Source organism: Monomorium pharaonis, chromosome 3 (assembly GCF_013373865.1).
Source record: "Monomorium pharaonis isolate MP-MQ-018 chromosome 3, ASM1337386v2, whole genome shotgun sequence".
Taxonomy (NCBI): Eukaryota; Metazoa; Arthropoda; class Insecta; order Hymenoptera; family Formicidae; genus Monomorium; species Monomorium pharaonis.
Window position 1 is genome coordinate 11,478,601 of NC_050469.1, and position 15,674 is coordinate 11,494,274.

The following is a 15,674-nucleotide window of genomic DNA, read 5'->3' on the forward strand; positions in this document are numbered from 1 at the left end:
GAAAAAGTTATAAGTATGAGAATACTTTTAATTTAAACATTAAATAACAAATAATTCCATGATTCTTTAATTAATGAAAGCAAACATTTAAGCGCAATTATAATATATTAGTACAATTAGAGTTAATTATTTGCGATATATTTTAAATGTAATGATTATATTTTAAAAGCAAAATTTATTATTTACATCAATAACTAATTTTTGAATAATAATAAATACAAAATTAGGCTAAATTTATTATTGGATTTTGGTATTGATTTTATAGCAAGACAATACAAATTAGAAAAAAATAGAGAAAATGCTACTTATTTGTTATAATAAGATTAAAAGCTACAAATTATATACAATGGCGTTAGATTCCTACTTTTGGTTGTAACTGATTTAATTTATATTTTTGAAAATGATTTTTCCCAATAATTCTTAATAATTTTATTGTTAAAATATTTTTAATTCTTATCAATAATAATCCACAAGCAAAGTTATAATTTAAACATATATTTTAATTGTTAATACTTTTAATTAATTAATAATATTATTTAAAAATTATTTATGTTTTAAATATGATTTTTGTATAATTTTTATAAACATTTTTCTATTAAATCTGTTTATACTGATAGTAAAATTTAAATCAAAAAGTTTATGTTATATTGAAATAAAGTTTCAATATTATAATTCAATGTAATTTCAAAAACACTAAATTTTATTAAATTTAGAACATTTTGATTAACAAAAAATACTACAGTATATTTCTTTACAATATATCTCACAAAATATGTAAAAGTGTACCATATGAATTATTGCTTTATCTGGTATCGGAGATTATAATATGCGTAAAACATGACTAAATTATCCATTAATTTGTATTATGTTAATTTAAATTATAACTATGCTACATTGGGATAACATATCACTATGGAATAATATTTAATCTGGGAACAGAAAGATTTACAAAAAGAGCTTATATTATAATATTAAAAAATTACTTTTTTCTTTTCTGTCTCCTTCTTACTGTATCTCCATGTATATTAATAACATTTAAGCTATTAAGACTGTGTTTCAATATTTAATGTTGGTATTGAAAATCTATAGTGTACGTAACATTAACAATAAATTTTTTAGTACTGGCAGTAAATATTAAAACATTGCTTAAATTGAGAACTGTCAATAAAACATTCTAATTCTTTGAAATATGTGCTATATGTTGTTTTACAAAATCAAGCTTATTTGTTTTTCAATAGCTCATTGATTTAACGTCATTGTCGTAGCATTATTTACAAACCCTGAAAAAAATATGTACTCTTATTTTCGCTTTTTAATGAATGCTAATGAAATAGGTCACCATTGTAATACAATTTTAATTATTAATGCAAATTTTTCTTTGGAATAATGTAATATCCTTTATACGATGTAAAAACGTGTGTAATTCATGTATCTATAAATATAAAAATCTATATTTTCAAATAGAATTGAGTGTATTGCTTTAGTTTGTATGTATAAATAATTATTAGCGAAAAGATTAGTTTTATGGGCCAAACTTTTTGTAGTCTTGATCCGTCCAAATCAAGATTTATTTCTCGACAGGAATGGACGTAAGAGTGAGACGAAACCGCTTGATATTTTGATAATGATTTATTTTTTACACACTTAGTTGACCTCTATACACAACTATACAACGATGAAAATTAAAATTCTGTCTATTTACCGCTAATTATGGTCATCGGGAATAATGACTTGTGATAGAGATGCAATAAAGTCAGTCGATTCTCTTCCGATTCACGCGAATCTGAAGAATCGGTTGACGTCTGCGGACAGTACGATTCGTATTAACTTCTGCGCGAAATATCTAAACGTACGATCAGCAGAGGCCATATATGTTACAAATCACTTGTAAAGAGTGACGCCCACGCCTGCCGCAAATCAAAGGGACGTCAACTTCCACTCGCGGAAATCTATCTACACACGCATGATAAATTAAATAAATACAGGAATGTTCATCGCTTAAAGGGAGGTATCACGATCACCAAGGACACCGATCGGAGTTCTTCGTACCATCTGAATCCGAGCTAAAAACGAGGAGAAATGTTTCAGTTGACTGCATGAACATAAATTGGCGTATTGCTAGCAGAGAACACTGGCTTATAAAATATTCAGTTTTCGATTCACAAAATTGGATACCTGATATATTCCGTAAAGTATATTCCCATATTATGTATTTGATTTTAATTTTTACATATATTTTATACAAACGCGCAAATTACATCAAGTATTTCACATTTTCATTAACAGAAAATCAAGAAAATCGTTCCAAATTTATCTATCTCATATTTCCATAATTTAATATAACACATCCATGTAAGAATCAAATAAGTTGCCAACCGACTGTCGATTTATTCATACAAAGACCTCGGCAATTATTAGCAATACGTCGATTTAATCATGCAACAAGATGAAGATCACCGAATGGAATATAGTTCTCCTTTTATGCGCTAAAAAGGAATGCATGCTCGATGACGAGGTATTGCACGAAGCATTCAAAAATAAGGAACCACAAACACTCCGACGAACATCGGTAAGGTCTTGCTCCCGTCCTACGTTAGAACGACAGGACGAAATCGAGAAGGGACGCCTCCACACCACGCGCCCGTATTTCTTTATCTTTTTGTACATTAAAAATCGTATACGTTCGTAGTGATACATCGACAATTGCCTATCTGTTATTCCATATTTATCGTTTAAGTTTACCTAGGTCTACCGTAAATTCGTAACTAGAATAGTCGACTTTTCGCAGCCGCTCGCAATCTACCACCGGTGCCGCCTTGGAATACCTTGCGCGGACCAATGTCGCCGTCAGAAAAATGCACGGCCATCCCGAAATATATCACAATGTCCATGTATACTCACGTTCGATCATAATGTTGATGTCATCATACTTATTACATTATAATTATTGTTAATATTAATATTATTATTATCGTTGTATAATAATTATTACTATAATTATTGTTATTATTATTGTTATTATTGTTATTAGACGTATACTTTATTTACAAAACTTACGTTTCGATGACAACAACGGAACAATGTATTATACTTATAGTGTGTCATAAAATTCTTCAGGAATGTAATACACAAATGTATGCTAATTTGCACTCATCATCGAAACGTTTACCATTGAGAGAAACGCAACGAATGATGTGCCCTATTATCTCGAATACTTATTAAAAGAAGCAAAGAAAGATTGTTTAACGCACTCCCATAAAAGAAATTATTATATATATTACGACAAAAACGTCCATCTCTGCACACGAGATCACGTATGATCTCCGTCCGAAACTTAAAGTTTGAAACAAAAAAGACTAGCTTTTCGTTGCGCACATTAACTTATAGTTCTTTGTCCCGAAACAGAATCATTGAGTCGCTTTGTCATTATCTCATTATCAAAAGATCCAAATGAATTTCAGTTAAGTAATTTTCTTTTAACCGCGAGTTAATTTTGTGCGAGTTTTTGATCGAATTATGTTGCACATCGTAAAAAAAAAAAAAAGAAATCGACATTTATGCTCGTTTTAAAAGCAATTCCTATCTCCTATCACACAGAAGAAGATAAGAAGTTATTTTTCCAAACACAGACATTCTCTCTCGATTGTTTTAGTATCGACAAACACGCGACGCAAGGATCCTACCGCAAACTCTTGGAAACCGGTTTTTTCGGGCAAACTTAAAATTCTGTTATCCGAAGGAAAACGTAAACGCGCCGTAAATTCTATTTAAAAAAAAAAATACCGTTCTCGAAGCGAAACTACGAACTCCTGCGTGCACAGTCTCAGATAAACGCAATTGCGACGCGTAGCAGGTCAAACGACCTGCGGACAAGGAGCGGTCGACAGCACCGTCGCAGTTGCGATTCAAGTAATGATAGTTGCGGTAATAATACAATAATAATATACCCTATCACGTCAATATTTTTACTATATTTACACAATGTATCGTGTATATATAATACTAAGATAACTTGTCGTATACATCTCATTGCACCTCGCCACGCCTTTCTCCGCTCTCTCCGTGACTCGAAAATACAATACAATATGCATTCTTTCTTCCATGCGTTTCATCGTTCAAGCGGGAAGTGCCCCCCGGCGGCAGAAGAGAACAGGTGTAAACAAAAACACGTGGCGAAAAACCCACGCCCTAATCAGTTTGTCACCCTCATCGAAACGCAGTTAAATAATTTACAATTAGCGAGGCCTTAATCTCATCGACGTTTCTTTAGCACGCGCGCAGACACTCGAAATGCCTCTAACGAGGACAAAACAAGTTTAACGACTGCATTTTTAGCCGCGATAAATCGTCTCCTCTCTCCCCTCCACTGCAGGGTAACAACCGAATCGAATTGTTTCACCGATCTCACTCGGAAGGAAATAAATTAACGCGCCTACAGTTATGTGGAGCCAATCAATGCAAACGTATTAATACACGTGTATACATGAAATAAGCCATATCAATTTTTTCACCAGCGCACAGTACCAACCAAAAGAATTTGCTCGCGGAGCTGATCATTTTAGTTTTACGGTAATTTTCTCTCTTTAAGACTCTTCGCGTCACGAAATTCATTAACCTGCACAAATCACAATTCGTTTCTTCCTTTATCGACAGCTCGTTGTGTGATTACTAGGACAGAACGTTCCATCGCTCGTAAAAACAGTTCCCATATTCTATGACGGATCATATTTTAATCATTGACATTCGGAAATACTTAAACTCATAATAGTTGCAACGGAATTTTAGTGGCCAAAGTGCTTGATATTATAATGAAAGCGGTCTTACAAAAAACGTCGACCATTGTCATTATTAAATATTCGGAACTGTCATGAGTAGGATAAATTTTTAACGATACTTAGCAAAATCCATTTTCGTTTTATTAAATAATTCTTCGTCAACTGTAAAATATTGTAAAGCTTTGAAAATCCATTTAAAACAAAACCTTTTCGACTAGTTCTTCGCGAATCACGTAAATAAGAAAAAACTCGCCAATACCAATGATTTGCGCAGCTAAAAGGTTTATTCCAATAATTCAGTTTACTCCACAAAAAAAAAACGACGCTTACGCCTGTTGTTGTTTAAAACGTATTTGACTAGACACTATACGTTGGAAATATTCACCCATTATATTCCTAATTAGGAAATCTCAAACGTGCAATTTTAATTGCTCCGTCATATACATTAATCTTTTTTTTTTTTACATTCACGGCATCAAGTTGATGGTTGGCCTGACATTTAGCATCAGCAGGACACACATTTGCAGAAATCGGGTAGTCTACGTTATACATGTGTCGCATGTGGTCCTGGAAAGGCTATGATGATGAGAATCTGTATTGCGCAAATTGTCACTGTCGATAATGCCAGCAATTTCGATCCTCTACCCTGATTTTATCCTCAGCGCTAATTTATAGAAGAGTACTCCTTTCGTACATTTTCCATGCAATTTTGATAACTGTTTTTTTTCCTTATAGAACGAAATTCACATAATAGAAGCGCGTTAAATTTTTGTAATCGTTAAAAGCACGAGATCTGTTTTATCGCCCTAAATTTCCTTCAGCGTCAAAACATTCGGAATCACCTGATCATACCAGTTCCGTCATTATTTGCTGTGTCTTATTGGCTTTATATTAAATTCCAAAGAGCGAACGATTTTGGATCATCGAATTTAGAATTGTTGCTCTAATATCGTCGATCTTGACCCCGTTGTATTATCTTGACGTTAAATTTATGATAACCAGCCAAATAAATCTCATCGATCGCACTTCCTCTGCACTCTCGCTCTTCTGCAGAATCAGTCTGCGGAAACGTAGCCCATCTTACTGGTTGTCACTGGTAGAACAGAGAGGAGTACTCGTTCCATGGATTATGGTAAGCTTCTACCGGCCGGCAGTTTTTCCTCCGCGGGACCGAACGTCGGAAAGACGGTTCAGACGACGCCTTGGTAAACAGGACTGTATTCCATGTCGTGGGTATACTGAGGTGGTCCTGGCGGCGGTGGTTGTGGACTGTACTGTTGCGAGGTGTCCGAGGCGCGACGCCTGAGCGCCGCGATGCTGTGGGCGCCTCTCCAGTCCGATCCTTCGTTCGTATTCACATCCACGCAGGAAACGCCGCCACCTCCGCCAGCACCACCCCCGCTCCCGCTGCCACCGGAAGTCGTGCCCGGCGAGTTCTGGCCGCAGTTCAGACCCGAGCCCATCCCTTGACCCACCGAGGAACCCGGTGGCGAACCTCGGGACGCCGATACGTGAACACCACCTGGCAAGTAGAAAAGAATCGGATGAGGGTTTTTTCTCTCGTCATGAAACATTCGGTTGGTGCAAATTTATCGACAACTTAAACGGACTCTCGGCTATCAAACCCTATCCCTCTGTGACTTCCGTAAGTATATGTTTCTTGGCAGTTTGCGATGATTGCCGAGCGATAAATATATTTCGCTAAATAGTAAATAACAAAGGATAAATATTTATTATGGTTTGTACAGTCAACCACGACCGCGGACAAGGCGGCGCATCCCCGAGACGGCTCAGGTAGAAAGAAAAGGAAACAATTTACAGGTGCGGCATCAGCACAGGTGCAGGAACGAAACGCTTCTCGTTTTTCTCCGCACAAGATATTAATACGGTAGGCTGACAAAAGCGCGTGGGGTGCGCTACCGGCCGTCGTAAAGTCGTTTCCGCCTCCTTCGCGCGCTACGCTGGTGGGCTCGAAAGACAACGCGGGAAAAAGGGGCTTTTTTTTATGACGGTGTTGCGCCGAGCACAAATTTGCGGAGGGGTTATAGCAGCGCGGCCGCTTTTGAAAAGCCATTCGAAAGAATCAACGTCTAATGGCGACGATGTACGTGATTTTATGACTATTGTCGGCTGACACGGTGATTCCGTGTTGCCGAGGACGCGGCGTATCCGCCGCGTGCAATTCACGGAGCGCGATCAATGAAGTGATTTGATTCTGTGGCTAACACGGGACAAACACAGCCGAATAAATCTAAAAACGTACGTAAGTGTATTTCCATTTTCGTGAATAAAATACGGAAATCTCATTGGCGTGTAATCGAGTTGAAATTTGAACTTTCGTACGAGCTGCTTGGTTTTTGCTGTCCTCGCGTAAGGTGCAGCGCGGTAGCGCGAGTTGAAAATCGGGCATTTCAAAACGCGATAATCTACGCATTATGGAAACCAGTTTGCACCAGTCTCTCTGACGTAGTCGCCGCGAGAGAAAGAGAGAGAGAGAGACAGAGAGAGGAAGACGCCAAATGGAACTCCCCCGAGCAGGAACCGCGCCGCCGCGCTGTTGAGTTACATTGCGGTGCTAATCATCATTGGTAACCGAAAAATAACGTTCTAGTCTAAAAGCTATTTGCTCTAAGTGTTATCTACGGATAAAAAGCGTATAGCTGCGAGAGCCGAGGCTAGACGGGTTCACCTTAAGGCCGCCGTTCGCACGCACATCACAGCACGCTCGTGGCACGCCGATTTTTTTCTCAGGTTACGCTCTACCTGAACGATAACGCTCGGTAATTGGCACCATATAAGCGTTACGTACACATACATGAATGTACGACCAGCTGCACAGTCAGTTTGCGAAATTGTGCTACGCCGGATTTAAGCTTCGGGGAAGTCCGATGTGGCTCTGTTAAACTTTCGCGATCAAATCTATTTACCAATAATTAACTACATTCGATTTTAACAGAGGATTTTCAGTTCGTGGTAACATAATTATTGCTGATAAATTTGGACATTTGAATGTTAATTTCATATCTTGTCTTTTTTCTCGTGTATGAATGATCACGTATTTGTTAAAAAAAATTGATAAGTTTGTGTGAATAGAATTAGTACTCGCGTCGATAGATTCATCTTCAGGGTTGATAACCTGTGTCAGTATCTTATCAAATGGCAAATATAAATAAATCTATTATGTGCCAATTGCAAAAACGACACTCTTTTACAACGTCGTTCTTTCAATGTAATTTACTAACTGCTAAAAAGTAAAAAGAGCAAAAAGAGCAAAAAGAGGTAAAAAAATATGGGCGATAAAACCAACGATCTTTTTTTTCTGTTCTCGGCTTTCTTATTACCTATATTTCGTTAATTTATTATTCCTTACATTTCATGAGCGCTGGAAGTCCGGTTATTTATTTAACAAAGATTGCCAGATTATTATTCAAAGATCCGATTTGAGCTTTTATTCCTACATAGACATTCCGAGCATAATAAATACACTTTATATGAACAAAGATTTCATTTTGAATGTCATAAAATCATGATATACCATCTTAGGATTTTCTTAGAAAACGGACCTTAATATTAAAATGCATTCTTAGATTACTGAAGAGTATATATCATGTTATACTTCACAGAGGACAAGTGTGTTTGTGAATGAAATCTCGTTTTCGCACTCCAATATGAAATCTTGGTATGGAAGTTACTGTCGAGATGCGCCGTATAGCAATCTCCGTGAAAGAAGAAATTTCACACGCGATTTATCCCCTTGAGTATAATATCTTTGAGGATACAAGGTCCCCGGGTGAGGTAAAGCGTAACTTAACCAAGACAGGTTGCATCGAGATGTTATGGTAAACATACAGCGAAAGATCTCGCACCTAGGTGCGAGATCGGGCTTGGAGTTTGCCTGCGTAAATAGACGGGAGGACGGGGTTTATGTTTCTGTCTCAAATTCCTTACATGCAGGCGCATAACCCCTTCGAAACCTTAATGCACCGTAACGTTTAACGACTTCGTCAAAGAGACTTCCATGGCGCTGTTTGCACGTCGTTTTTTAGAGGGCCACGGTTCCAAAAGTTTGGCAAGACGATTATCGGCACACGTATAAGCGGGTTGACGCGAACGTTAAGATTCTCCTGGGTGTGTCTATTTCGCGTTCGCATATATCGCCACCTCACCAACGATCCATGCTACTTGAATAAGCAACGATGAAAAATCGCCAAAACGTTATGTTCGCTTAGGTCGTCTGGTGTAGCGAAGTATGATCGTAAAATGCGGTTTTCAGACTTAAACAATCTTTTTGAAACTTATTTTTGAGAGGACTGTAAAAACGGCGTAGGGTAGAGATGAGTAAATTGATCAAAGGCAATAAGTCTAACGAGATATACATATGATCTCAATTTTAAATTGCAGTGTTAATTAACTTTATACTCAATTATAATTGAAAAAAGTGTTCTGTATTAAATCATAAAATATTTTATTAAATCATATTTCGATCAGCTATTTGTCATAAACTTTGACCTGCATTTCTCAATAATACCCACGTAGCAACTTACTGATAGAATTGAGTCCGTAGTTGGTATGGTAGACGGATTGCGACGGGCTGTTGATCGGGAGTCCGGAGTTTCCGAGACTAAGGCTGGAACCTAAACTTCCCGTGCTTTGTTGGCCTAGTTGCCCAAAACCACTCATCGTCATGCCGCTTTGCAATTGCCCGAGACCTACGGAATAGATGAGCACGGTTAAATATGCAAGGGGTAATCAATGTAAGATTACTTGTTACAGTGACGTGTGGGGACTCGCTGAAGAAATGAGAAGGATCGGCCGGTTATCAGTGTCATTGTCGATACAACCGTCGGTGAACAACCGTGAAACCGATAATACGCAGTAAGTAATTTCAGCTGTCTCAGCCAGTGGACGGGCGAAATTAAATTAGGAGGCGAGCATCGTCGCGACTTCGTCTACGAGAATTGGTGTTTCCTTCTCATGTTGCTCCTTCTTCCGTATGCGCGTGAACGAGATGCTAATCATATCGCGCATTAAATGACATGACGAATTGTGTGCAATTTGCATAGACGCGGGTAATATGCTTCGATTAAACTGCAAACAACAGTGCCCACTTCTTTCCTTGTTCTCATTACGCTTGCGTTTCAATATCGACGTTACTTTGTTTCTTAAAATAAAAACAAATTTTGTAAAAATCGGAAATATATATATATAATAAATACATATTTGTAAACCAATTAAATTAAAAATCTATAGATTCAGATTAATTATTATTAAAATGCTGTACACAAATTATATAAAATAATATTATATAAAATAATGACGAATTTCAGATACGTCGTTAACATTTTAAGAAAGATTAAAAATCACTAACTTCATTCATCGTTGACGTAAAAAAGGTAAAATTATTTGACGCTCGAACATAATCATTTATTAATGGTCCACTTAAATTTTTATTCATATTCTCTCGAAGCTATTGGATTTATAAAAATGAAAGGGATTATACAAAAATATAAATATCGATCACTAGATCTGCTTCGCTTTTCATGATTCTCTATATTATCAAAATAAATTATGTAAATAAGAGAGCGGATCAATTTAAGATGTCTAATCAGAAAATTAATGACGAAATGAGAAAGATATTTAAGCAAATCAAAATATACTTTTTCTCCTTACTAGAAAAATTCTTTGCAAGCGCAATTCGATGCTTATATAACATATCGTTTATAATTTCATATTTCTAAAATAAAGAAAAATTGAAAAAAAAAAACGGTTTTACGTAAATATATCGTTTAAAACTAACATAATTTAATACTTTATATATTTACAAGTCGCAACGTGTATTGGTAGCGCAATATATATTGTATGCATTATGGAATACCATCGATACTGTATCAATGATCCGATGTGACATATGAAATTGATAGCTGTTACGGAAATAACTGTCGGAGGAGACAGTTTTTTAAATGGATTTTAGGAAATTCTGATAAATCTTGTTTTTAAACATGCACGGTGACAAATATCGAGTCCTTGTAAGTAATAATACAGGCGATCGAAAGCGCGTTTCCTGTCCTGGTCAACATAAGCAAATGGATAATTTCTTTCCCTTTTTTTTTTATCTTGCGTTTCTTGGTTTACAGTGATAAAAGCTATTGATATCTGACCTGTTCCCATTCCCCATCTGTCCGCAGGCGTATGAAACATTCCCGTGCACAAGTCGGAGGTCATCGGTCCAAAGGGAGGCAAGCCGTGCGACGGTAGCAGCGATCCCGACGACCGGAACACGTTGGTTGTCTTCTTGCGTTTCTTCCACTTCGCTCGCCGGTTTTGAAACCATACCTAGGGCACACGAATAAGAAATCCGGTTATTGTTAATTATTGTGGAAAAGGTAAGAAGAGCTCTTAAAATCCTAAGAAAAACAAATTGAATTATCTTACATTTTTTGTTACATTTATTTATAAATAATGTGAGATTGTTTTCATTACTAGTATTACTAACTCTCCATCTGTTACTTTCTTTACTAAATTAAAATTAATTAGAAATTAATAGGTCTCATCACAATATCAGTCATCAGTGAGCATGAGAAAGTCATTGAGTTAACCGTTATATCCATCAGGCGTTTTTGTTTCTGACGTGATCGAAAATCGCACATCCGACAATTTGTTTGCCCGCCCTCTTCACCGCGATAACATTTTTTTCCTCAATAGGACGCAACCAAATCCAACCATTGCGACGGTAAGATGTCCCTCGGTGTTACGACAATATCTTCGACCCCACCGCGGGTAGCTATTAGCCGACGTTATGAGCTGTTGATTCTGGCCACGTAGTGGCCCCCTAAGCTGCCGGGGTCCCGGGGACTTGATTTATTGATATCGCATGCAAAGCCCGCCTCTGTGTTCTCCGATATACCTACCCTCGCCCTATCTCGCCACCGCCACCACCACCAGCACCAACGTACCACCACTACTCTACCAGTCTCTCTTTCTCTCTCTCACGCGCGCGCTCCTATCCTTCTCCGTAGACTATAGTCCCTTTTCTGGCACGGTAGCTCGCGCTATAGCCATCTCATATGTGCCCATAAATTAGTACTTTAGCATTAGAGCGCGGGATGCGCGCTTGCGCTACCGTACGCACCGTATATACGACCGCACACGTACGGCAGCGGGACGCACACGGAGAAGAGCGGCACGGTGAAGACTGAGAGGGGTGGCGGTTAGAGGGGTAGGTATACCCTACGCTAACATACGAGGATTATACGAATCTAATTGGATATATGGGATTTACACGCTCCAGTATACACCTCAGGTATTGCAACGAAGCGATCGCGTTGCATTCTTACACGCTCGATGATCCGTTAATATTTGACGCAAGATTTTGCAGCTAGAGATTGGACGACTCATGGAAACGGATGTCGATATCTTTAATTCGTCGCCTGCCGTTGGCTCGAGTCTTATCAAAACTGTTAAGAAGTTTTGATAAGACTCATTAACTTTACATACGTCATATAGCTTCGTGGCTTCATCATTAAATTTGCTGTTAGCTTTTAATTTATATCGGATTGCAATTATGTATATGTGTAAGATAACAACTCAATTCCATACAGCAATTTCATACATAATAAATGACTACGTAAACTTTAGTTACTGTGACGGTTATAAGTAACTCGCGCGCGATGTGAAATCTTGCTGCTCATCTTCATCATTTTATTTTTAATCCTTCCTTATATAGTGCCCTTATAATCTTTCCTAATTTTTAATTGAACAATGATGTCATTTTTGGATAAATTAACGTTTATCGTCCCGTGATATTTGTCGGAGGCTCGTAACAGCTGGCGGGTCTCTTGACTCTCAAGGATGGACGCTCGTGACGAGAGAATGGCATTAGAGCTGGGTGGTGTTAAGTGCATTGGGACCGAATCAGCGTCTATATATCAGTCAGTGGCGTAGAATCGAATACTGCTCTCCTCCATCTCCATAAAATTCACCACATTCTTATAAAAGTGGATATATCTACGATTCTATACACGTGAATGCATTTCTCTTTGCCGATATCGCAATTGTAATTTCAGACAAAGGTGTGATAATAAAAAAAATCGATAAATTGTTTAACATCTAAAAAAATTAAATTTTCAAATATTTGCAGATTTGTCCAATATAATCTAACGTATATTAATCTAATATACGTTAATAAATGCTCGATTGTTTGCTGAATTTGTCGTTATTATTGTAATTTTCCTATCGATAATACTAAATCGTTCACTATTATCACTTAGATTAATTAGAATTTAAAACTTATATTTGCTAATTACTACTGTATAATAGTCGTATATTTTTCAACTTTTTATACATTTTTATACATTTTTATACATTTTTATACATTTTAGAACATTTTTTCTTTACAATCAAAAAATTTCAGTTTGTTTACTATTAAAGTCTTTTATTCGCATACAAAATGTTTATTCTTGTTACTAGATAAACAGATTAAATATGTGTATAAATAAAAATACATGTATGTGCGCTTTGAATAAAAAATAATTAGAATTTATATTTAATTTATATGTTCTCAATTAAAATGTCAATTTAAGCCATTATGCATCTTTCTTCTTAATTAAATTGCATTAAGCAAAGTATCTTCTCAACTACAAACATCGAAATTATTATGTACATGTTAGAGAAATATTTTTAGCTTTTAAATAGATTTTGGATATATGTTTTTCAGGCGTCTAAAAAATTTTCTATTTTTCCGCAAAATATGAATTTTTTGCCGATATGCCTATTATTTTATTTTAAAGTGCATGTGCGGTAAAGGTAGGCTTTTAGCCACCCTTTTCCGGGACCACGTCTTTGCGCCGTCGACGAATCGTCTGTCGACACGTCGATTTCACGGTAGAATTACGATGAAACCGCGACTAAAAGCCTGTGGATAATCCGCCGTTACATGCCGATATAGTCTAGAAGAGGGAAAAAGCACGAGAGAGAGAGACTGCCTACGCGCAAATCGCGCATTATCACGTACACCTCTATCCGGCGCACAGGTGCATCGAGACTGCACACGTATGGCAGAACTTCCGTTAATTAACGCAGTCGGATGCTAATGACTTCTGTTACGAAATAACAACGCGCGGACGAGTGCTTTCGACGCGCGTGTCTGATACCGAAAACCCGAGCAATCGATTGGTTCTTCATTCGTGTCTGAATCGAAGATTCACATCGAAGAAGTGTCATAGCGTGATAAGATTTAAACTTGCATTTGCAGTGAGTTGTACATGTCTATTTAATAATCCCATAAATAAATTAAAACAATTTCGATACAAGTACATAGGAACAGAAAAAGAATTTTGTTCTAAATAATTTTGAATAATAGATTTGAATATAAATGTTAATTATAAAAAATTATTATAACTAAAATTTTCATTACATAAAATTTTCATAATTGATGTATCTAACGTTCATGAAATACATAACAGTTCTCTTTTGGAACCGTTCAATTGGAATTGACAGGTCCGTGTCCGAATACTTTATGTGCTAAAACGCTCAATCGATGTAATTGAAATAGTATAAAGATATGTTGAATGCTCACTTCATGTCATTAATTAAACTTCAAATTTAACGCTAATAGAAAAGCAATCACTCTATCGGTTTCTAATAATAATTATCATAATGCCTGTTTTGATGGCACTAGAAAAATCAAAAAAAAGTTGTCAAAGTTGCATTAACAATAGCGTTTCACAAGCGTATTAATTATCTTATATTAATAATATAAGAAACATATAAATTAAAATGTTTTTTGTTAATGTGCTAATGAATAATATTTTATCGATAAGTGATAGACGATATCGGTGCTTCATTGTTAGCGAGCGAATTCGAGAGGGGTATTCGAGGAGGAACAACTGGCATGAATCGTAGTTGAACACACCTTTCGATGACTAAGATGCCCTGACTGACGCCTTTTCGTAAGATATAAGCGCCTGGCGAGAACCGAACCGGCGCGGCGGGTCAATTAGGAACATTGCTTTTTAAAAATTGATCAATCACTGCTTCGTCGGCGCGGAGGCGCGTGCGCCGTGGCAGCTGTTTCCCAGGAAGCACCTGGGATCAGGATGAGGGTGGATACGGACGTCGCTGGTTTCATAAAATCGACATCGACTCTCCTAGTAATCCGGCTGCTCGAGATGGTGGACGCATTTCAAGTTGTACGAGTTGTATTGCGAAATACAGTTTTGTAAAATTCCAAACGTGCATTCCAGTAGAAACATACGCAAGAACATACGACAGCTAAACTTTTTTTTCATTTTTTAAATAAAATATATATCGCTTTATAAATTTTGGATGTTGAAAATAATCGCAAAAGAGAACATCTTCTTAGTGAATAAATTAAAGTAAGTTAATTTAAATGCGTTAAAAGTATAACAGGAAGTGAAACATTTATTTTTTGGCAAGAAAAGAATATTTTCTTATATAAGCCAATTTTTATTTAATTATATTATTTATGTTTATTTATTAATAAAAGAATTACAAATAAAATATCTTTATTCTTATTAATATAAAATTCATTTAATATGAGAATATCTTAATATCTAATATATCTAAAAAAATGTGATACACTTACGTTTAGTGCACATTTGTTCTTCGTGCATGATAAAAATCACCATAAATTTATCCGTCAACATTTTTGCACGAGAAGCTTAAGCAAAATTTACATGACAGACTATTTACATTTATAATTTGCTGTTCATTAATTTCAGAATCAAGTAATTCCGTTCGTTAAATAAATTATTTTCCATCGCTGAACGCATACTTGTAATATGATGGTAGTACACAATCGATATTTCAATAATGATAATGCATTATCAAGTCGTATGCATTTCCAATAAAGTTGTAAAATTTTAAAAAACTGCGAAATTT

General features: G+C 36.3%; 1 protein-coding gene across 2 annotated transcripts in view; it reads right to left on the bottom strand.

The window, feature by feature from the left end:
• Positions 1 to 1,610: 1,610 nt before the first annotated feature.
• LOC105839943 (homeobox protein orthopedia) overlaps positions 1,611 to 15,674 on the bottom strand; it is a 31,980-nt gene continuing 17,916 nt past the window's right edge. For both annotated transcript variants that reach the window (XM_036284092.1, XM_012686602.3), the window contains exons 4-6: positions 10,934 to 11,108; positions 9,320 to 9,484; positions 1,611 to 6,297 (exon numbers count right to left, since the gene is read on the bottom strand). In XM_036284092.1, the coding sequence (XP_036139985.1) occupies positions 5,966 to 6,297; positions 9,320 to 9,484; positions 10,934 to 11,108 (672 nt within the window). In that variant the 3' untranslated portion in view covers positions 1,611 to 5,965. The remainder of the gene's footprint in view (positions 6,298 to 9,319; positions 9,485 to 10,933; positions 11,109 to 15,674) is intronic.